Source organism: Rhinoraja longicauda, chromosome 10 (genome assembly GCF_053455715.1).
Source record: "Rhinoraja longicauda isolate Sanriku21f chromosome 10, sRhiLon1.1, whole genome shotgun sequence".
Classification (NCBI taxonomy): domain Eukaryota; kingdom Metazoa; phylum Chordata; class Chondrichthyes; order Rajiformes; family Arhynchobatidae; genus Rhinoraja; species Rhinoraja longicauda.
Window position 1 is genome coordinate 38,649,395 of NC_135962.1, and position 25,064 is coordinate 38,674,458.

The window sequence follows — 25,064 nt, forward strand, 5'->3', positions numbered from 1 at the left end:
GTGTACATTTTGACCATAGCCCTCGAAAACCATCCTTTCCAAAGTCATAATTGAATCTGCTTCTACAGTTTCCCCTGTCAGCTCATTCCAGTTACGGACTACTATCTGAGTGAACAGGTTGCCCCTGAGGTCCCTCTTAAATCTCTCACCTCTCACCCTAAGCCTATGCCTGTTAGTTTTAGAATCCTATATGCTGGAAAAAAGACTGTAAATGTTCCCCCTATCCATGGCCCTCAAAATCTTGTACACCTCAATGAGATCACCCCTCAGCATCCTGAGCTGCAGAAAAATGAATGTTCCAGCCAATCCAACCTCTCACTACAACTCAAGCGTGCAAGTCCCAGTAACGTCCCGGTGAATCTCTTCAGCACCCTTTCTAAGTCAAAAATTGACTTGAGGTCACGAGAAGATGAATTAACATGTGTAGCATGACGAGGACATAAGTAACAGCAGATACGGCAATTTACCACCGCCCCAAGAAACTAACTTAGTCTCATATGTGTCACTGACACAGTTATTTGTCCCTCAGTATTAAATTCATCACTTCACTTGCATTGACAAAAGCCTGTTTGATACAGTGACATAGGTTATGCTCACCCTTCAGATGCGTTTAAAAGTTTTTTTATACGTATAATGCGAGACAATCTTTTCATGAATGACAAATTTTGTGGTTACATTTTATTGGAAAATAACTAATTAGAACCAAAGGAGACACAAGAAACTGCAAATGCTGGAATCTTGAACAAACGCAAAGTTCTGGAGGAACTCAGCAGGTCAGGCATTTTCTGTGGGGAAAATGGACAGACAATAGGCCAGGACCCTTCTTCAGACTGGTGGAGTAGCGGGGACGTAAACCGGAAAAGACCGGAGGGGAGCAGGACAAAGCTTGGCATGGTGGATGCAGGTGGGGGGGGGTGATTGGAAGATAGGTGGAGTAAGTGACAAAGGCTAGAGGTGAAAAAGAGACAAAAGGATGTCAGAGAAGACGAGGAGTGAAATGAAAAGCTGGGTAGGGGCGGTGGGATTATGGTTGGAATGAGACAGGGGACAGGGAAAGAGGGGGAATAATGGGAATTGTGGGACTCGGGGTTGAAAGATGAGAATATGATGGGGAAAGCAGCAAGGTGACTGAGTTGGTGGGAGAAAAGTGTGCAGATGAAAAATAAGCTGCAGCCTTTCAAAAGGTATAAAGCGTTAAATATTCTGAAAAGATTATTGTTCGGGAATGTCAGAGAAATGTGTGAAATTTTATTTTCCATTTTAACACAACACAAAACCATCCTACTTTGAATGTTCCCGACTGGAGAGTTTTCAGCAACAAAGGCAGCTTTTAACAATTGAAAAGGCACGACACCATCCACTAAATGCAGACCGCTCCAAAAATGCAACCTACGTCAGAGCCTGAAATATTTACCCTGGGGTTTCAGACCGACCACTGACATAGTCAAATATCACTTGCCATCAAGACTATATTTGTTTTAACCAAAATAACTGTTCTGACAAGAACATTTCTTCAAATACAGTATGATTAAAATTCTCATTCCATTCACTGACCTAAAGATCTTTGTCCCTATATTTTCGTATTATACTGTCCGAGGAAGACATTGCACAAAAATAAACGTCACATTGTGACATCTTTAATCAAAGTCACACTGCATTAAAGGGAACACTTGTCACTTCAAATTACATGCAAAATAATTCACTTGAGATCAACCTTCCATGCAGTAAGTCGCAGCAGAGACCCTTAGAGCTGCCTTTAAAGCTTTGTAACAAGATGTCACAATCTCTCCCTCGATGTCAGCAAGACAAAGAAGCTAGTTATTGACTTCAGGACGCATGGTGGAGTACATGCCCTGATCAGCAACAACGGGGGCACTGTGAAGATGATCATAAGCTTCAAGTTCCCAGGTGTAAACATCACCAACAACATGACCTGATCTAATCACATTAAAGCCATGGCCAAAAGAACACACCAATGTTTCTAATTCCTTAGAAGACTAAAGGAAGCTCAGCATGTTTCCATTTATTATTAACAACTTCGAGAGAGGCACCATAGAAAGCATCCTATTGGAAATATCACAGCTTGGATTGTTAACAGTTGGTCAAAGAAGCATAGGGGAATCAAGTAGGCCTATCTATATACTAAAACATAGAAACATAGAAAATAGGCGCAGGAGGCCATTCGGCCCTTCGAGCCAGCACCGCCATTCATTGTGATCATGGCTGATTGTCCCCAATCAATACCCCGTGCCTGCCTTCTCCCCATATCCCTTGATTCTACTAGCCCCGAGAGCTCTATCTAACTCTCTTTAAAATCCATCCAGTGATTTGGCTTCCACATGTGGCAGAGAATTCCACAAATTCACAACTCTCTGGGTGAAAAAGTTTTTTCTCACCTCAGTTTTAAATGGCCTACCCTTTATTCTAAGACTGTGGCCCCTGGTTTTGGACTCGCCCAACATTGGGAACATTTTTCCTGCATCTAGCTTGTCCAGTCCTTTTATAATTTTATATGTTACTATAAGATCCCCTCTCATCCTTCTAAACTCCAGTGAATACAAGCCTAGTCTTTTCAATCTTTCCTCATATGTCAATCCCGCTATCCCAGGGATCAATCTCGTGAACCTACGCTGCACTGCCTCAATTACAAGGATGTCCTTCCTCAAATTAGGAGACCAAAACTGTACACAATACTCCAGATGTGGTCTTACCAGGGCCCTATACAACTGCAGAAGAACCTCTTTACTCCGATACTGAAATCCTCTTGTTATGAAGGCCAACATTCCATTAGCTTTCTTCACTGCCTGCTGTACCTGCATGCCAACCTTCAGTGACTGGTGTACAAGGACACCCAGGTCTTGCTGGACCTCCCCCTTACCTAACCTAACTCCATTGAGATAATAATCTGCCTCCTTGTTTCTGCCGTCAAAGTGGATAACCTCACATTTATCTATATTATACTGCATCTGCCACGCATCTGCCCACTCACTCAACCTGTCCAGGTCACCCAGCAACCTCCTAACATCCTCTTCACAGTTTACAATGCCACCCAGCTTTGTGTCATCTGCAAACTTGCTAGTTTTGCTTCTAATTCCCTCTTCCAAATCATTAATATATATGGTAAACAGTTGCGGCCCCAACACCGAGCCTTGCGGCACTCCACTCGCCACTGCCTGCCATTCTGAAAAGGACCCGTTTACTCCTACTCTTTGCTTCCTGTCTACCAACCAATTCTCTATCCATGTCAACACCCTATCCCCAATACCATGTGCTCTAATTTTAGTCACCAATCTCCCGTGCGGGACCTTATCAAAGGCTTTCTGAAAGTCTAGATACACTACATCCACTGGCTCCCCTTCATCCATTTTACTTGTCACGTCCTCAAAAAATTCCATAAGATTAGTTAAGCATGATTTCCCTTTCATAAATCCATGCTGACGTGGACTTATCCTTTTACTGCTATCCAAATGCACCGTTATTACCTCTTTAATAATTGACTCCAGCATCTTTCCCACCACCGAAGTCAGGCTAACTGGTCTGTAATTTCCCGTTTTCTCTCTCGCTCCTTTCTTGAAAAGTGGGATAACATTAGCTATCGTCCAATCCACAGGAACTGATCCCGAATCTATTGAACATTGGAAAATGATCACCAATGCGTCCACTATTTCTAGAGCCACCTCCCTGAGGACCCTGGGATGCAGACCATCAGGCCCAGGGGATTTATCATCCTTCAGTCCCATTAGTCTACCCAATACTATTTCTCGCCTAATGAAAATTTATTTCAGTTCCTCGACCCCCCTAGATCCTCTGTCCTCCAGTACATCTGGGATTGTTTGTGTCTTCCTTAGTGAAGACAGATCCGAAGTACCTGTTCAACTCTTCTGCCATTTCCTTGTTACCCATAATTTCACCCGTGTCCACCTTCAAAGGACCCACATTTGACTTTGCTACTCTTTTTCTCTTAACATATCTAACGAAGATTTTACTGTCCTTCTTTATATTCTTGGCCAGCTTCCCCTCGTACTTCATCTTTTCAGCCCGTATTGCCCGTTTTGTTACCTTCTGTTGTCCTATGAAAGTTTCCCAATCCTCTGGCTTCCGGCTACTCTTTGCTGTGTTATACATCTTTTCTTTTAGTTTTATTCCATCCCTAACTTTCCTTGACAGCCACGGTTGCCTCCTCTTCCCCTTAGAATCTTTCTTCCTTTTTGGAATGAAATGATCCTGCATCTTCAGGATTATTCCCAGAAATTCCTGCCATTGCTGTTCCACTGTCCATCCTGCTACGATCCCTTTCCAGTCTACCTTGGCCAGCTCCTCTCTCCTGCCCTCATAGTCCCCTTTGCTCAACTGCAACACTGACACTTCCGATTTAACCTTCTCCTTCTCAAATTGCAGATTAAAACTAATCATATTATGATCACTACCTCCAAGCGGTTCATTTACCTCGAGTTCTCTTATCAAATCTGGTTCATTCGACAACACTAAATCCAGAATTGCATTTTCTCTGGTAGGCTCCATTACAAGCTGCTCTAAGAATCCATCTCGGAGGCACTCCACAAACTCTCTTTCTTGGGGTCCAGAACCAACCTGATTTTCCCAGTCTACCTGCATATTGAAATCACCCATCACCACAGTGGCATTACTTTTCTTACATGCCAGTTTTAACTCTTGCTGCATCTTACACCCTACATCCGGGCTACTATTTGGGGGTCTGTAGATAACACCAATTAGTGTCCTCTTGCCTTTACAATTCCTCAACTCAATCCACAGTGACTCTACCTCGTCAGTCCCTGTCTTCCCTCGCAAGGGACTGAATTTCATCCCTCACCAGCAGAGCTACCCGACCGCCTCTGCCCACCTGCCTGTCCTTTCCATAGGATGTATAACCCTGAATATTAAGTTCCCAGGCCCGATCCTCCTGCAGCCACGTCTCTGTAATCACCACAATGTCATATCTAAATTAATATTAAAGTTGAAGAATATTCTTGCTCTTAGTTTGAAACAGTAATTTGGGAAGAACAGGTATACTTCTACTGTTGTTATATACATAAATTCTCTTCATCACCGGATATTGCGTACCAGTTAGGAAGTCATATTACAGCTTTATGGAACTGTGGTTAGGCTGTTTGAAGTATTATGTGTAGTTCTGTTCACTCCATTGCAGGAAGGATGTGGAGGCTTTGAAAAGGGTGCAGAAGAGGTTGACCAGAATGCTGCCAGAATTCAGGCGCATTAGCTATCAAGAGAGATTGAACAAACTTGGGTTGTTCGCTCTGGAGCGTCAAAGGTTGAGAGGAGATCTGATAAAAGTATACAAAATTATGAGAGGCATAGATATGGTAGACAGTAAGAACCTTTTACCTAGGGTGGGAATGTCAAAGACTAGAGAGCATAGCTTTAAGGCAAAAAGGGCAAAGTTAAAGATGATGTTTGGGGCAACATTTTCTTACACGCAAAGTGGTGAGTGCCTGCAACGTGCTGCAGGAGTGGTGGTGGATGCTCTACAGATACGATAGTGGCGATTAAGAGGCTTTTAGATAGCCATATGGATAGCAGGAGATGGAGGGATATGGATCATGTGCAGAGAGAGGAGGTAACTTAAGGCGTCATGTTCGCTGCAGACATTGTGGGTAGAATGGCCTGTTCTTGTACTGTGCTATTCTGTGTTCTAAATACCGAGAATCCAAGTGAACTGGATTACAAATAATCTTGTTTAGTCCGAGAGTGAGTCAATGTAATTGATGGTGAGAGTGGGTCGTTGACATTTGGGCATAAGACATGAAAGTAATTGGCTTTTACCTGGTTTTCTGCTTTACTCTCCTGAAGAAAATAACATTAACTCATTGGTTCAAGATTAAACAAGACTCGTGACATGTTGTTCCATCCGAGTTGCCAAATCACATCTATATTCAGGGTGATACTAGCACTTTCAACAAGAATCACCGAATAACAAAAGGAGCAGAAATGTGCGCAAATAATCTGATTCTTAATACTGGTGGAAAGGCTAGTAAAAATAATTTACTAACCCTTCAAGGCTATTAAAAAAGAACCTAACTTGGATTATGCAGTCCAAAACTCAAGGATGACCTGTATGCGTTATTATAGAACTTTCATAATATACCCCAAACATTTAGTTTAAGTTATCCCACCACCTCATCTTCGTTCTTGGTCCTCCAAAATATTCCAAATGGAATTTAAACTGGCTCCCTTAGAGGTCAATTAACCTACAAAATTTCCAGGTCTTTGGGATGGTACCCACGCGCTCAAGGAGAAGGTGCAACCTCCACAATGACAGCATCCTAGCTCAGGATCGAACCAGGGTCGCTGGCATTGTGAGGTAGTGGCTTTACCAGCTCCGCCACTGTGTCACCTCTTTATCCATGATCCTTTGAGAAGACCAGCAAGGACAAGCCAGGGAACTATGGTCAGTGAGCCTGACATCAGTGGTAGGTTGAAGGGGATTCTGAGGGACACGATGTACCAGCAACTGGAAAGGCATGAACTGATTAGGGATAGTCAGTACAACTTTGTGCATGAGAAATACCTCACAAATCTGTTCTTTTAGAAGAGATTACCAAAAGGATTGATGAGGGCAATGCATTTCACAAGGAGTTGCATGAGAGGCATGTCTGGAAGGTTAGAGCACAGGGAGTCCAACTGGATTCAAAATTGGCTTGGAGGAGAGTCAAAGGGTTGTTGTGGAGGACTGTTTCTCTGATTGGAGGACTGTGATCATTTATGTACTGCAGTAGTCAGTGCTGGGTCCACTGTTGTTTGGTGTGTACATTAATGATTTGGACGTTAGTTAAGTCAGTAAATTTGCAGATTACACCAATATTGGTGGACAGTGAGGAAGGATATCTAAGTTTAGAAGAAGATCTAGATCAGTTGGGAAAATTAGCCTAGGAATAGCAAATGGAATTAAGTGGAAGGTGATCCATTTTCTGGAGAGCGTTGTGTAACAGAGCCAAAAGGACACAAAGGGCTAGAGTAACTCAGCAGGTCAGGCAGCACTTCTGGAGAACAGTTAAAACTCTGGAGAACCCTTTTTGGGTTGAGGCCCTTCTTCAATCTAAAGAAGGTCCCAACTCAAAACAGGTTCCCTAGAGTTCTATCCAAGTTCTCCAGAGACACTCCCTGAATTGCTGAGTTACTTCAGTACTTTGTGTCCTTTTGTGCATTAACCAGCATCTGCAGTTCCTTGTTTCTATTGTATAACAGAGATCTGGTAAGTGCATGGTTCCCAAAAAGTGGTGAGTCAGGCAATCAGTGTGTGTGTTCGGCATAGGAGGCTAAAGGGTGACCTTAATGAACTGCACAAGATCATGAGGGGGATGGATAAAGTGAATGCTCACATTCTTTTTTTTCCCCAGGGTAGAGGATTCTAAAATCAGAGGACGTCGGCATAATGTGAGAGTAGAGAGATTTAAGTGGTCTCAGGGGCAATTTCATCACTCAGAACATAGGCTGTATCTGGCATGAGCTGCCAGGGGAAATTATAGAAGTGGATACAATTACAATTTTTTTAAGGAAAATTTGACCTATATGGATAGGAAGGATTTAGTAGTCTATGGACCAAATGCAGACAAATAGGACTTGCTCAGTATGTCAGCTTGGTTAGCATGGATAAGGCGGGCCAATGGGTCTGTTCCTTTGTGTACATCTCTATGACTCCAGTAAAGTTGGAGCACGGGTTCTAATTATACGTCCGTGAGAAATGAAAATATTCAACATTTATGAAATGCAAATCTTTAGTGAACTATTCCAGATAGAAATATTTAGATGTATTTACAATCAAAACAGTACGGCTATAAGTGTAATTGTCACAAAAATGCCAGAAATATTTAGTAAAGCACAAATTGTTTATTGAAGATACATACAATGCTGTTTAGAACCATGTGAAATTCTCATATTTGTAGTGAGAATTTCTAACTGACTTTACACCAAGTTTGTCAATGCAACACTCCAGTGCCATCTAGAGAGATATCTGCACATTGCAATATCAAGCAGATTCCAAAAGACTAAAAATGATAGGGTACATCAGAACAAGTGGAAAAATATTTTTTAGCAACCAACAAATCGGTAATTAATGAGACATTTACCTGCACTTACCTATTTACCTGCACTTTAAATTATACAAACACGAGCTTTGGTACAGTGTTGTGGAATTTTGGGAAACTAAACACAGTACAGATGACCAATTTTTAAACACTTCAACTCTGCTCTCATACAAAATATTACAAATTAACTGCTGCCCAGCAAGTTGCATTCAAGAGAAACAGTTTGCTATCTTCCTCCTTGGGCTTTTGCAGCCCTCCTGCTTTAATATTGAATGTGGTTATTAACTTCCCATTTGATTTTCAACTGGATGCAGTTGACCAATTATTTTCTGAAGACCCCGAAATGTGCAGCATATTCCATTCTGCCAGTTTGTTTTTTTCCTCATCTAATCCCCTCTAGCTTTTCATGCATTTGCAAAATATGTTTTATTTCTCCAACCCTGCTTCCAATTGTCTGTTTAATAGCCCTTGAAATGATTTTAAATTCATTTTCCCAATTATCATCTTGTCAAAGAATGCTTGCAGCTCTATTCTCCCGTATTCTGTTCCAAGTTTCAAAATACTTTGTTCCGATTCTGACCGAAGATCTTGACTGGAAGCATTGGTCAGTTCTCCCCGAGAAAACCGACCGATTCACGGTAGACCAGGATTTGCAAGGCGTTTATGAGAAAAGTTAAACACTGAACTGAGGAAGAGTCCACATTTCCTTCCATAAAACTATGGGCAAAGTATGTATCGCATAACTGTTCCTGGAACTTAAAGGACAGGCTGCAGAAGCAGTATACAGCATAGCACGTGAAACTGGCCAGAGTCTCAAAATAAATTGTGAAGACCACGAAGCATATTATAGATGTTATAATATGTTAAGGCAAAAAAAATGTCACGGTCATTTTTACTTTCACACTTTAGATTTAACTTGTATATTTAGCCCAAACAATATGCGTTAACAGTAAATGTAGTTCCTTCTGATGACCTCAATACGCAAAGCCTCCAAGTTCATTATTCAACACAGCAGCTGTGGCAGTAGCTAATGTCACAACATCAGCACTCTCTATCTCACTGAGGATACAGAGGGCAGGCTATTCAACAGCCAATACTTATGAGTTTGGTCTGGTATTTAGGTTTGGATTTTGAAAGTGAATGACCCACAGATTCTAACGTATCTGCATTTTTCTTCAAGAAGGGACACAACTTTTCAGAAGTTATTCTTGCCAGGCCAAACAAAGGCCCATTTTGCGAACTTCATCACGGTAAATTATTTTGGACCACATGGTTGCAAATGTTATCGTGTTTAGACCTCACCAAAGGGGCTTGGGCATGTCATAATATTTTATAATTTAAATTGGATTAAAAATACACATTGTGCCAGTAGATTTTCCAGGACAATGAGGCACTACAATTTTCCCACAGTAATTAAGAAATAATTTGTATTCATAGTTGTACAATCAATTACATTCAGATTTAAAGAGCAGAGCAAAATAAATCATTGAAAGAGAGGGCTTTATATGAATTATTGACAAAAGAACTTACAATCGCAACACAAACTAGTTAGGAAAAAGGCAAGTCAACTCAACATCATCTTTTGTGTTGGGCATCCTCTACAAATGTACAATTTCTCTAGAACAAAACTATTTACAGATTTTCTTTAATTCCCTTTGAAACAGTCTCCCCACCCCTACTCAAAATACTAGAAGCCCAAAATGTGTTTGGATGTTCTCAAACTTGGTAATGAGTGGGCATTAGAATTTGTTATTCCAGTTCCATCAAAAAGGAAACAAAATAGATTAAAGGGCTTGTACCCATCTTTGGCACCTATATTTAACTGATGTGGCCATATACACAGGCATTTAATAGCAAAGGTTCAGTGTAAAATTCAACATTTCACATTATCATGCAGATGTGCATGGTCCATACAACTGGAAGTGTAATTTATACTTTTAAAACCTGTCTACATAGCAATGGCTCTCATTAGCATGCAGAATTTTTATCATACAATTGAAAGTTTCAAACACGATTCAAATACAGCATTTCAATGCAAAATAGAATATTTTGAGGATAATCCATAAATATGCAAAATAGGATATCCGCACTGAAAAACATTTTTTGTACACAAAAAAACATTGTAAACTAATTTCTCTCAATATAAAATAAATCATTACCATTAAATGAAAATGCACATCATCCTCACATTGCAAAGTATTTTGAAAACTAAAGTCTCCAAACGAAAAGCTGAATATTTTTTTTAAATGAGGGATTAGCACCTGAAATATTTGGTCTTTAAACATTTCTTTCCTTCTGATTAAACGATAAAACTTTTTACCAGATCAAATGATCCTCCCTGCACACTCAGTGAAGCATTCCACACATAGGTTCAAGCTTCAGTCTTTCAACAATTTGTGGCCATCGATCATAACTGATCCTGAACAGTCAAGTAAAAAGCCTCTCCAGATTTACTACCCCAGGGTAGTAATCTCACGATTTTTCTCCTCCTTTACCAAGGGGATAGTGAAATCAAAGTCCATTATCATGACTTCCAGCGCAGGAAAGGCTGCCTTGATCTATGCATTTCAACATCAAATATTTTTAGAAAATGAGTTCCTGTCCGTCAAACTAATATGAAAGGGGGAAAGCAGAGAAAGAATGTATGGAATTCAAGCCACGATGGTTATTTTCATTTGATTACTAAATTATGCGATTAGGATTAGATGAGCTGTAGTACATTTAGATACATATATATCCTTGTAAATATATAGTTTGGTAAACTATGATACACAAACATTTGCATTATGGAAAGGACTTAAATAAAACCACATTTAAGCAACTTCTTGAGATCGAAATTCTGGTGCAGGCAATGAGGGATGAGCAGGAACAAGAAACCTAGGATATCAAAAATATTAAAATGAGTGCAAGACAAGTGGAAAGATGAACAAAGAACAATTGGCAGACCAAAAATGCAACATCCTTTACGGGATTCTGCACAATTGCTTTCTAATGTATTGCAGAAAAGTAGCCGCTGTATGCACACGTGTTATTTTCAAGCAAATGTTTTGCAAACAGTTTGGTATATTGGAATTTTCAGAACCTGGGTCATGGATAGTGCTACAGTATCTTGTTTAATAAATGCCACGCTTCATCTTCCACCAAAAACGTACAAAGGACCTAATGACATTTTAATTATACACCCAGAGGTTTGGAAGATTTAAAGGAGCATGCAAGGTTTAATATTAAAGCTTTGTAATTTTGCAACAAAGCCCAAGAGAACAAAAGTAAATTTAATATGACACAGCTACTGACAGAGGTGACCCTGTACTACAAAATATAATTGTCTTCTTCCATAAATCCATTACTAAACAGTTAAATGTCTTTCGGAAGGACCATAGTTTTAGTCACCTTTCACTTCACTCTGTCCTAGAATCAGGAATCATCAGTTCTGCTGGTGTATTCCAAGGTACGTTTTCTTAAGGTGTCCTGTAAATGATCCCCATCATCGTTCACCAGAGTCTTCTCCAATCTTTTACTGCTGCTCTTCCTTTCATCAGAACATTGATCGTCTTCATTAGCCTCATCTTGCAAATGTCCATCTTTCGACGGCAACAGCTTGCTTCCTGGCGTTTTCCCTTCCAAACAAAAGAAAAATTCATTGAAGGTTTCAAGGTCAGTTTATTGTCACATGTACCAATTAAGGCACAGTGAAATTTGAGTTACCATACAGATCATACTAAGTGAAAAACAACAAGACACACAGCCACATAAAATAAATGTTAACATAACCATCCACCACAGCGGCTCCCCACATTCATCACTATGGAACGTATAAAGGCTAATTCTCTCCCTCTTTATTCTCCAGCGGTCGGGGCTGTCGAACCATCTGCAGTTGGGGCGATTGAAGCTCCCGCAGCTGGCAATTCGAAGCCCTCGCGTCGGGGTGGTCGAAACTCCCGCGTCGGGACGGTTGTAACTCTCCGTGGCTTGGAGCTCACGAATCAGTCTCTAACCAGAGACCGCGACCTCCATGATGTTAAAGTCCACAGGCCCGCAGTTGGAGCTCTCCACAGTCGATCCCTGGCAGAGGGATCGCAAGCTCCACGATGGTGTCCGCGCCACGCCCGCGGTTGAAGCACTGGGTCAGTCTCGAGGAAAAGCCTGCGCGACGATGTTAGGCCGCAGTGGGGACAGAGATACGATACGGAAAAAATCGCATCTCCGTAGAGGTAAGAGATTGAAAAAGATTCCCCCAGCCCCACCCTCCACATAAAACAAACCAAGGAACACTAAAACATACTCTTTAACATGTACTTAAAATAACAAAACAGAGGAAAAAGACAGACTGTTGGTGAGGCAGCCACTTGCTGGCACCACCAGGTTAAACAATGAAAAAAGGTTTTCATCAGAATGGAAACAGGCCCTTCGGACCTCCGAGTCCACATCAACCAATGATTACCCGTTCATACTAGTTCTATGCTATCCTACTTTCTCATCCACTCCTTCCATACTAGGTGGGAAACCCTCCGGCTTCACATCTCAGACTCCATTCTTCCTCACAGATGCTGTCTGACCCATTGAGTTCCTCCAGCACTTTGCATTTTGCTCAAGATTCCAGCATTGGCAATTCCCTGTGTCTCAATGATCAGTTGATGTAGGGATAAAAAAACAAAAAAGCCCAGGGGTGGCTAGGAAAATGAAGGAAGGCTCAATTGACTGAAAATATAGAGACCATAAGGGCCTCAAACGGTTAGGGAGAACACATCAGCTGTCTAAAATATATTTAACATTAGAAAATCTCGAACAACTTCACGTTTCACTGAGACAATTAGACTTGAAAGACAATCATATTTTTGAAAACTAACTACAGCTTATTTTCTTAGGTTAATTACAACAACATTGTACTGGAAATCTATAGGTCTGTGGATGTTTTCAGAAGGAAAATAGACTCACTTTCAGAGCAATAAGGCTGATGTTTGTATCGTCGTGATGGTAGTACATAGTCTGCCACAAAGACCAGAATCTAAAAGACACGCAGATATTCATTTGAAATAAATTTCATCCAAAGGAGACATAAAATAATTTTGTACTTTGATGAACTATGCAAAATGTTAACTACTTAAACCACTAATTTTAATTTTACTTATACTGTAGTTACCAACACAATTTTAACCTACATTGATCTGCTTTGTGAAATCTGAAAAGAGTTTATTCTGATTGATTGAAAGATACAACATGGAAACCGGCCCTTTGCCTCGCTGAGTCCACGCTGACAATCAATCACCTGTTCACATCCACTATCTACACACACAGGGCAATTAGCAGAAGCCAATTAATCTACAAACCCACACGTCTTTGGGATATAGGAGAAATTGAGAGCACCTGGAGGAAACCCATGTGATCATAGGGAGAATGTACAAACTCCACTCAGACAGCAACTAAGGTCAGAATCAAACCCGGGTGGCTGGCCCTGGTGTTGATTTTTAAGGGGACGTGAGCACGAAAGACAGTTCAGCAGCAATGACAGGAATTTCTGAGAATAATTCGGAAGACACAGTATCTTTTCACCCCAAAGTGGAAGAAACATACCAAGAGAAGAATGAGGCCACCTTGGCTAATAAAGGAAGTCAAAGATAGCATAAAGCCAAAAGAGAAGGCATATAAAATGGCAAAGGTTAGTGGGAAGCAGCAGAATTGGGAAGTTAAAAAAGCAATAAGGGGAGAAAAGATGAAATATGATGGTAGGCTAGCCAATAATATAAAAGATCTTACCAAAAGCCTTTACAGATATATAAGGAGTAAATAAGAGGCAAGAATGGACATTGAAGCACTGGAAAATAATGCTGGAGAAGTGGCAATGGGGAACAATGAAATAGCAGATGAACTGAATACGTTTTATGTGTCAGTCGCCACAGTTGAAAATACTAGCAATGTGCTAGAAATTCTAGAGTCAGGGGACAGAAGTGAGTGCATTCGTTATTAGAGAAGGTGTTTGCAAAGCTGAAAGGTCTAAAGGTGGATAAGTCACCAGGACCTGATGAACTACATGTCAGGGTTCTGAAAGAGGTAGCTGTAGAGATTGTGCAGGCATGAGGACTAGTCTTTCAAGCATCAGAGGACTGGAAAATCAAAAATGTGACTCCACTGTTTAAGAAGGAAGCGAGACAGAAGGAAATTATAGGCCAGTTAGTCAGGCTTCTGTGGTGTGTAAATTATTAAGGATATGATTTTGGACATTAATCTGCTGGAAATTTATGCTGGAGAAGTAGTAATGGGAACAAAGAAATGGCGGCTGAACTAAACAGGTTTTTTGCATCAGTGTTCACAGTTGAAGACACCAGCAAGCTATTAGAAAATGAAGAAAGTCAGGGGGCAGATGTATCAATTTGGATACTTGGAAGTGCATGATAAAATAGGCGAAAGTCAGCATGGTTTTGTTAAGGGGATATCCTGCATGACTAATCTATTGGAGTTTTTTTAAGGAGGAAACAAGCAAGGCAGGAGTCAGCGAATGTTGTTCACTTGGATTTTCAGAAGGCCTTTGATAAGGTGCCACACCTGAGGCTGCAAAACAAGACTCATGGAGCACATGGTATTAGAGGCAAGATAGTGGCATGGACAATAGATTGGTTGACTGGCAGAAGACAAAGGGTGGGAATAAAGGCGGCCATTTCTGGTTGGCTGCTGATGACTAGTGGTGTTCCGCAGGGGTTGTTGATTTGGATGATGGAATTGATGACTTGGTGTCCAAGTTAGTGAACGATACAAAGATAGGTGGAAGGACAGGTAGCGTTGAGGAAGCAGGGAGGCTACAGAAGGACTTGGACAAGTTGGGAGAGTGGACAACGAAGTGGCAAATGGAATACAGAGTAGCAAAGTGGACAATTCTGCACTTTAGTAGAAGGAATAAAGGCATAGACTACTTTCTAAATGGGGAGAGGATTTAGAAAGTGGAAGTTCAAAGGGACTTGGGAGTGCTGTTGAGGGATCCCCAAAAAGGTTAAATTGCAGGTTGAGTCAGTGGTATGGAAGTCAAATGCAATGTTAGCATTCATTTCAATGGGATGTGAATTTTAAAAAAGGATGTGATGCTGAGGGTTAAGGCACTGATGAAGCCACATTTATAATATTGTGTCGGAAAGAACTGCAGATGCTGGTTTAAATCGAAGATAGACACAAAATGATGGAGTAACTCAGCAGGACAGGCAGCATCTCTGGAGAATAGAAATGGGTGACATTTCAGGTCCAGACCCTTCTTCAGAATGATATTGCTTATAATACAGTGAGCAATTTTGGGTCCCTTAACCAAGGAAGGGAGGAAGGGTGTGCTAGCTTTGGAGAAGGTCCAGATGTGGTTTATGGGAATGATGCCTGGGATGATTGGGTTAACATATGAGGAGCATTTGAAGGCTGTATTTGCAGGAGTTTAGAAGGTTGAAGGGGGATCTCATATCTACCAGATAATGTGGACGGGTGATCACCAAAGGTAACCAGAGGTGATAGAGTAGATATGGAAACTATGTTTCTGATGATGGAAGAGTATGGAACTAGGGGACACAGCCTCAGAATAAAAGGACGTACCTTTAAAATGGAGATAAGGAAGCCAAGTCATTGGGTATTTTTAAGGGAGAAATTGATAGGTATTTGATTAGAAAGGACGTAAAAGGTTACAGTGATATGGCAGGAGAATGGGGCTGAGAGCGAAAAATAGAACAATTATGAATGTATGGCAGAGTAGACTCAATGAGCTGAATGGACTAATTCTGGTCCTGTCTTATTGTCTTATGGCTGTCAGGCTGCAGCTCTACCTGCTGCTCCACAATGCTGCCTGTCCTGAATTAATCTCTAAAACCCATGTTTAGAAATCTTACCAATCCAAGTACCAGACCAGAAACCAGAGTCATCAAAGCAAAAATGGTGTATGATCCCCAAACAGGTATGCCAATATCTTCAGTGAAGTAATTATGACAGTGCTGCGAAATAAACATTTTAAATGTAATTTAAAATACAGTCACTATCCATCAAAACAGTAATGAAGTTAGTCACTGGAAACACAGACGTATTATTTTGTCAGGAATAAGCTACAAATATATGAAATCCAAAAGTTGGCACAACTCAACAGCATTAATCTACCACATTTTGGTGCTCGATTTATTTCCTGCTGGGACGAAATGGACACAGCTAGAGAACAGTGAACAAAAATGAAATTGCAAATAACACCCCCTCATACCTATCCCTTAATCATGACCCCACAGACAATCACCAGGCCATCATCTTCCAGACTGTTTCTGAACCCATTATCTCTGGTGATCACCCCTCCACAGCCTCCAACCTTATCATTCCACAGCCTTGCACTGCCCACTTCTATTTCCTCGCAACAAAATTCATAGACAGGACTGCCCTGGCAGACCGATTATTTCTGCCTGCACCTACCCACAGAACTCATCTCCACGTATCTTGATTTGATCCAATTGCCCCCTTTTCCAGTCTGTTCTGACCTACAACTGAAGCTTTTCACCATTTCGATGATTTGCATTAAAATCTTTATATCCAAGTTTGCACATCGCGACTTGTAATGACTGTTACAGGACTGAGTATTATGACTACATAATCACTTACAATTACAGGAATGCAAGGCAGTTATAACTATTAGAAATCAGAATATTCTCAAGACGGTAGGAACAGCGGAGAACAAAAATAAACATTCAACAAAAAGCCGAAATGCAAATGTGTAGATTCAAAAAACAATTTAAAAATGTTAATGGAACATTGGCCTTTATCTAAAAGTTCTGGCACATGGTAGAAAATAGCTATAACATATACACTGGTAGCATAACAGAAACAAAAGGAATGTATAGAACTTCGATGCAATGTGACGCGTGATGGTTTTGCTGCTAAAGCACCATAAGTTGAAGAAAAGCAACTCTTAAGGAAGTTCAGACTATCTGCAACTTCTTTGTCCTCAGTTGTCTGGTTATCTTGACTAGGCAAGGCATATTTATAGAAGAGCAGTTTTATTTTTCCAGTAGCAGGTAATTAAAATCTCAACCAATTCAAAAAAAAGATAGGAACAATAACCATTGGCTTTCTAACATTCATTCACTATTGTGATGTAAAGGCAGTTCAAGCTCTAAATTAAACTAAGCTGTTATTCAGCTGTACCAAAAATTGCATTTGATATCAGTATCATCCTGCCCACCGATACACACTAAACATTGCCAGCATAAACCCCAAAGCTTTTCAAAGAAACAAAATCCAAAAATGCAACAGAAATTATGTAGAGCAACAACTGACAGATAGAATCAGATGATAACTTACACGGATCCACATAGACAGCTGGAATAGTGCTGACATGCTGGTCATTCTGCAATGACATTACAACAAGCTATGAGTAATGTTCAATTTAGAATTTAAATGTTCTTAGAAAGGAAGTGCTCTTACGCTTTACACCATTGTGTATTGACAGGAGTTATTTTACACTTTAACTTGCATTGCAGATCTATGGAGTGCTCTTCATCAACAAAAGATTTCTGATGCACATCCTAGTTTCTACTTGAAAACACTTGATGTCCTGCACTCTTGAAAAATATTTGATCACTCCAAATATTAATGTCAACTTTCAAATGGATCAGCTTGTTGAGAGGAAATTTCTCATCGAGTTTCATTACACAATGAATGCCTGATCAGACGTGTGAGAGAAAGGAAAAATATGAAAGAATTTTAGGGAACCCATCAACGAGCAAGCTATCTGATATACAAGGTCAATTAAAACACCCGTTACTTCCTGAATATCCTATATTGCGGCCACCAGAAACACATACAGGCCCTTCTCCACCGCACAGGATAGTATTCTCTTTTGTAAAGGATCTTTCCTCCAATGAACTGTGAACAGTTTCTACATCTCAATTCGAGGTAACATTTCTCTTAGTCCTCTTGTTCACTGAATATAGTAAATAACACCTCCTGATCCTTCTGCAATGCACTCTTGCTGTCTTCTACAATATAACAACCACTTATTTGGAAGTTTCTAACAAAAGGAAAAAACATACACTCAGGCTCATTGTCATTCCATTTGTAATTTTTACGGCATAATTTCAAAACCTGACAAAACAAGTTATTTTCTTAGATAAGTGCTTTTGAGCTATGTAAATGACTTATTTAGACATGTTTATTTGTGAACGTTCACAGCTTAACATGGATTATAATTAGGTCATCAAAATATACATAGAAAATTAGATGGGATTTCAAAAAAGTTCTTTTTAAATAACTTGCTTTTTATTCCCAAAATATTACAACTTTAAAGTAACTTTAGGTTAATTAGTTAATTATTAATTCACTGTGACCTATCACATATGACAATATAGTATTCATTAATTCAATCAACCCTTCCATTTATTGAAACAATTAGTCTCAAAAGCTATCAATTAATTCGATGATCCTTGTCATAGCCAAATGATAAGTAGAGGAAACAAATATTGTCATTTCAATACGAGCCCAAATTCTTAATTACCATTTCACAAACGAATTTCCAATAAGAAAACCAGAAGCTACTTATGTAACATAATTAGGTGAAATACAACTTTTAATTACTATTAGAAAAAACAGAGCAAGGTATTGGAATTATGCTTAAACTTACAAAAAGGAGGATGGTTGTAACCATGAATACATCGGTTCAATGGTTTCCCACTTCTTTCCATCGATGAAGTCAATAAAGTCGTTCTTCATTCTAGGACCATGATACTTTCTAAACTCTCCATCCCTACAACTGAAAAAAGAAACAACTCAGTGACATGCATAGGAAGGAACTGCAGGTGCTGGTTTAAACTGAAGATAGAAACAAAAATCTGGAGTAACTCAGCGGGTCAGACAGCATATCTCGAGAAAAGGAATAGGGGACATTTCGGGTCTCCTTTTCTCTTCAACCATCTCTTATCTATTTTATAAAAAGCTTTTACACTTTCCAAACTTTGAACTGCATTCTTGAAATTCCTCGATCCTTAAGACAATCCAGTCAGGTTAACTAGGATACCATAAGGTGAGGAAACACAGTGCTGTAATAAGTCAATGGGTCAGGCAGCATCTCAGGAGAACATGATGATGTTTTCAGGTCGGGACCCTTCTTCAGACTGATTGGGAGGGGGGAGGAAGTGGAAGAGAGAGAGAAAGTTTGAAGAGAGGAGGGGATCTAGACAAAGCCTGCCGAGTAATATGCTGACACAGGTAAAGAGGGTTATTTGAAAGACAGATAGGTGGGCAAGGGCCAAAGATAAAAAGCCAAAATATGTGAGATGTTCTTCCGAGAGGCTGTCTGGCCCGCTGAATTACTCCTGCATTTTGTCTTCTTTTGTAAGGCAGCATTTGCAATTCCTCGTTTCTACATACCATAAGGTGACCCTGATTACAGTGTTTGGTTTACATGGTGCCCATTCATCATTTTGTATTTTGCATACTCAGTGTACTATTGCAATATACTTGTACTGTATCTGAGATGCGTATCCAAGATGTATCTAAGTACTTGTGTATCGTGATACCTGTACTGAACTGTACACAAAAATTAATTTCAATGTACCTCGGTACATGTGACAAATAAAGTACCATTGAACTATTGAATTATTAAGCAAAGAAAATGAAGAGCAGACAGAGCTTCTGCACAAAATGTACATTTGAGCCCAGGTTTATTACCTCATTGAGAGTTAGCAAAATATCAACTTGACTTAAAAAAAAGTTTGGTATTTTGTCAATAGCACAGGTTAAGCATTCTCTTAACAATTCATATTTCTTGTATGAATTAATAACTGCTTTGAAGGCCCTGACATTGTTAAACTACTGTACACATAGAGGTGACAAAGCGTAGTATAACATTATGACACTGCATAACCTCATTACTTTCCTATCCCTCGATACTATATCCAATAATATATTCAAACCTCCTGTTGAATACGGTGACAGAGCATCTGATTAATTTGGAGTTCAGACCTAATGTTGGGTTGGGATGGGGAAGAAAGGAATGAAATCATCGCTAAAATCTTCATTTATTCCACAAGATCACCACAGAGAAGAAATACTTCCAAGATCTATCTGCAGATTCAATACATCAAAAGTACAGGAAAAGTGTTAAAACAGTACAAACATGTAAGAAAACCTTTTTTGATCTACTTATAATTTTAGTTTTATACTTACTGGTATATAGTGGGAAGAGCTGTAATAATAAATCGACCACTCAGACCTGTGTTTAAAATGGACATATATTACAGCCAAAATGCAAATCAGTTTTAAAAGCAAATTTATGTGCAAGTTAATTCTTGTGAATATGCTAATGAACTGCATCTACAGAAATAATGTTTCCCATTTAACACACAATTTCGTCAAGTAATCAATGCTCACAGTTCTGATTTTCAACGATGAAGTCACGGATTTCTTTGAAAATTTAATACAGCACGGAAACAAACCCTTCAACCTCCTAGGTCTACACTGACCATCAAGCAACACAATGGTGGACGTGGACCGAAGGGCCTGTTTCCATGCTATATCTTTGAACACCAGTTACAATACACTTCTTTAAAAATTCTTCCCACTTTTTTATCAACTGCTCCCAGATGAATGAAGAACAATTTTACAGTGGTCAATTAACCTACAAACATATTTTTGGGATGCCATGTTTTCCTCCCATCCCAAGGAAGCCCATATGATCACAGGGAGAACATGCAAGGGAAATGCAATTAGCTTTGTGTATGACCATTTTCAAAAGTAGCTTGATAAACTGTCACACAATAGGTTTGTCAACAAAATTGAAATTCAGAGAACAAAAAGGTAATTGACAACAAATACAAAATTGGTTTTGAAAGAAGAATCGGTGAACAGCTACTTTTTTGTAATGGTAAAGGCATACAGTGGCAAGCCTTTCTTCAGGCTTCACAGAGGAATCACTTCCTTGATAAACTTGTGCATACGGTATACAATTTCAAAATCATTAAGGACTTCAAACGGTGCAATCCGCAAGCAAGTGGCAAATGAAGTTTAGTGCAAAAAAATGCATAGTGACAATATAATCGGTAAAATAAAAGGCAATAAAATATAAGGGGATAATTCTGTCAGAGATACACATGCACAAATAGAGATATGTGCACAAATCTTTGATGGTGTCAGACAAGCTGATAAAATCAATTAATACAGTCATAGCTCAAACAGAAGCACAAGAAAATGTACATAAAAAAACTGGGGTGCAACAGTAATTGGAGATTTATGTTCAATTCTATCATGCAATTTCAACTGAAAGACACAAGGTCTTGAAAATAACAATTCCCAGATGAGGAACTACAGAACAACCAGTGACAAGTACACTGAGATGCCAAATCGTGCAACAAACAGAATCAAAATTTACACTTCCCAAATAAATTGCAGTCCAATTACTCGTCCCACACCAACCAAACACAAGCACGCAGATCTGCACTCAAGAGTACAAGAGACAGCCTTTCTAATTTTATAGCCTTGCTAAACTGGGGGGTTAAATCTTTACTGCAGCCAAAATTCCCCCTCAGCAAAATTCTTAACGTATAAAAAGTTATAGAATACCTGGCTGCTCCGTCACGTCCACTTTGGCAACATTAACATCCAGATCATCACTCCACTCTGCAAACTCATTCCACTCTGCCTGAAGTTGCTGACAGGCTGGACACCAGGGGGCATAACTAGAGATCAAATAAGGAGCAGATTAATATACACAGGAAGAAGGGCCCTGACCAAGGTTACCTACCCATATTCTCCAAGGATGCTGCCTGGCCCAGTTATTCCAGCACTTTGTCTTTTTTTAAGACACACACGGTTATCATTAACTCATTCTTTTAACCTATACATTTCAAGATTTTTATTTCATAATGATATTGAGTGAATAGGGCACGGACAGATAGAGCTGCGGTGCCACAGCGCTGGATTCCCAAGATCAATCCCGACCAGGTGATGTCTGTGTGGCATTTGCTCATTCTCACTGTGACTGTGTGAGCTTCTTCGGCTCTGTTTCCTCCCACATCCTAAAGACGTGCGAGTCTATAGATTAATTGGTTTCTGTAAATTGTGTGTAGGGAGTGGATGAGAAAGTGGGATAACATAGAACCGATTGATGGTCGGTGTGGACTTGGTGGACCAAAGGGCCTGTTTCCATGCTGTATCAATTTGATCTATTTTACACTACCATAGGTACTTTACAAAAATCACTTAGTGTGACGCAACACAAAAACAGGCCCTTTCGCATATCTCTTCCAATGCCGACTCCAAAATTCTTCCATGCTGGCCAAAATGCCCCATCTAAACGTGTCCCATTTGCCCACATTTGGCCCATACTCCACTAAATCTTTTCTATCCATGAACCTGTCAAGATGTCTTTTAAATGTTGGTATTGTACCTGCCTCAACTACTTCCTCTGGCAGGTGGTTCCATATAGAGCCCTTGCACGGGAGGTCATAAGGTCAAAGGGCATGACGCATGGAGTCGCTCAAGTGTTCTGGAGGACAAGCAAGCCTCCGGCATACACTCGTCACACATGCACCACATACGTCCTGCTGAGTTACTCCAGCATTTTGTCTACCTTCGATTTAAACCAGCATCTGCACTTCTTTCCTACACATTTTGTCCGTTCCACTGCAAAATCTCCTCAAGGTATGTCTACTTTGAAGAAGTTCTCCTCCTCTCTCTGATGAGAGAGGAGAAGAATGCATGGAGTTAGCAACAGGCTGTGCCCGGGAACTGATTGCAGAGAAGGTTGAATGAGATGACTGCTCGTTACAAGCCGGCTTTTTATCAGTCCAGCGGTGCCACTGACAATGCTGAATGCTTGTGCAGGAAGGAACTGCAGATGCTGGCTTCAACCAAAGATGAGACACAAAAAGGTGGAGTAACTCAGCGGGTCAGGCATCTGAAACGCTGAACACTCACTGTAGAGTGAACCTTCAGAGTTCATTAGACCTCCTCCTCGTTCAGATTCCCCCCACCCCCCCATCTATAGTGTGGCGTGGGTCACCAGGTGTCAGGTTTACACTGCGTCTCTCATCACGATGATTTATCTACTACTTTATCGGCACCGCGGTCGTCTCATTGGAAACGGCGCCAGTGGAAACGGAGACACGAGAGAGCAGAGAGCTTAACTTCCACGCAAAAACAAACAACTATCTCTGCAGTTCAAGACATGGAACATTTTGGCTCCTGTTGAAAATACCTCGGGTTTACACTCCCTCTGGGCGGCCAATGCCCTTCCAGAGCTGGATACACTAGAGCGACTCTGGGCTGAGACGCCAGAAGGAGCCCAGCCAAGACATGCAACGACTCCGGATAGATGTCCCAATTAATATCCACAACCCAACAACGCCATAATTAAATGGCGTGTCCGGGAGCAAGGCGGCCAGGTCCAGAGTCTGTCTGACCTTTTCCCTCTCGTGTCTTGCCATCTTTGAAATTGGATGGAATTGGAAGCTTAGAACATGTCCTCCACAATGTGTAGGGAGGAACTGCAGATGCTGGTGTAAATCAAAGATAGACACAAAATGCTGGAGTAATTCAGCGGGACAGGCAGCATCTCTGGAAAGAAGGAATGGGTGACACCTCAGGTCGACAAGGATCTGGACCCGAAACGTCACCCATTTCCTCTCTCCAGAGATGCCTCCTGTCCCGATGAGTTACTCCAGCATTTTGTATCTAACGTGTCCTCCACAGCGTCATCTCAAGGGAAAGCGGCTTCCAAACTGCAATGTCAATCATTGTATTGGAATGAGTGGAGAACCGATCAGCCATAAGTGGCCAGAGAGGCTTCACTTCATGCACTGGTATCAGCCACAAGGCACATTTATGACACGCAGGGAAACAACAGTTAAGCAGCCTGATGTGAATAAGCACAGTAATTATGTGGTGCCATTCATAAAAATTTTTGGTTGGGACTGTGATGTTGCAAGTTTAGTGGTGATTTTGGCTTCAGAGTCGCTGGCAGAATTCTGACAATTCATCGGCTGCTGGGACTGAAGACGGTCCCGCTGTACTGGCAGCCATAGTGCTTGCCTCCAGTACACCGCTTGTCCTCCAGAAGGCATTGCGTGGTACCATTACGGGTCAGGGGTCGTGACCTCACCTGCCCTGCAAGGGCCCTATGTCCATCACCCCCCTGTATGAAAAAGTTGCCCCTCAGATTCCTATTAAATCTTTCCCCTTCTCACCTTAAACCTATGCCCTCTGGTTCTTGATAGGTGTGGTAGGTTTGTGGCCAATAGCCGACCTGGGTCCTGCTCCCTCAGTCACAGAGCACAGAAACAGGCCGCTCGGCGCTCGTCCATGCTACCAAAAATGTCCCAATTAAACTAGTCCCAGTTGCCAGCATCTGACACATATCCCTGACCCCATCAGTCGTGAACAGTGCTGGGGTGACCTGTGATGTAGTCAGTCCAGGGAAGTCACGTGGTCGGTACATAGCCAACCAGTCACCTGGTGGGGGGGTCGGGGATGGGAAGTCACGTGGTCGGACCGGTACTGAGTCCCGGCGCCGCACGTTCACACTTACAACTCCACCATCCACTCGCCCTGCAGCATCTCCCTCCAGTTGTGATCCGTGATAACTTTGACCAAACTTCGTTCCGCCCACGATGGCGTTGTCGTCCACAGCAACAGCACCATCAGCACAAACCCCCCCCGCCCGCAAACCCCGGCTCCCGCCGACGCCGCCATCTTGCCGGAATGCGCAATGCGCATGTCAAGCGCGCGAACGGTCTCGGCGCCAGCGGGCGGGGCAACACGACTGTGATTGGACAGCGTGGGGTCAGGGCGGCTGTGATTGGACAGCGTGGAGTCAGGGCGGCTGTGTTTGGACAGCGTGGGGTCAGGGCGGCTGTGATTGGACAACGTGGGGTCAGGGCGGCTGTGATTGGACAGCGTGGGGTCAAGGTGGCGGGGATTGGAAGGCGAGAGGTCAGGGCGACTGTGATTGGACAATGTGGAGTCTGGGCGAATGTGATTGGGCACAGTGGGGTCAGGGCGGTGGGGATT

At 41.3% G+C, this 25,064-nt stretch overlaps 1 protein-coding gene across 1 annotated transcript; it reads right to left on the reverse strand.

The window, feature by feature from the left end:
* Nucleotides 1–7,862: 7,862 nt before the first annotated feature.
* LOC144597387 (thioredoxin-related transmembrane protein 1-like) lies at nt 7,863–24,770 on the reverse strand. Its single transcript, XM_078406704.1, has 9 exons — nt 24,583–24,770; nt 21,618–21,733; nt 20,226–20,271; nt 18,682–18,810; nt 17,364–17,409; nt 15,917–16,018; nt 12,999–13,068; nt 11,454–11,680; nt 7,863–10,940 (listed from the first exon to the last, which is right to left on the reverse strand). Exons 1-8 carry the CDS (start codon nt 24,768–24,770, stop codon nt 11,478–11,480), a joined length of 900 nt encoding a protein of 299 aa, XP_078262830.1. The 3' UTR covers nt 7,863–10,940; nt 11,454–11,477.
* Nucleotides 24,771–25,064: the final 294 nt, after the last annotated feature.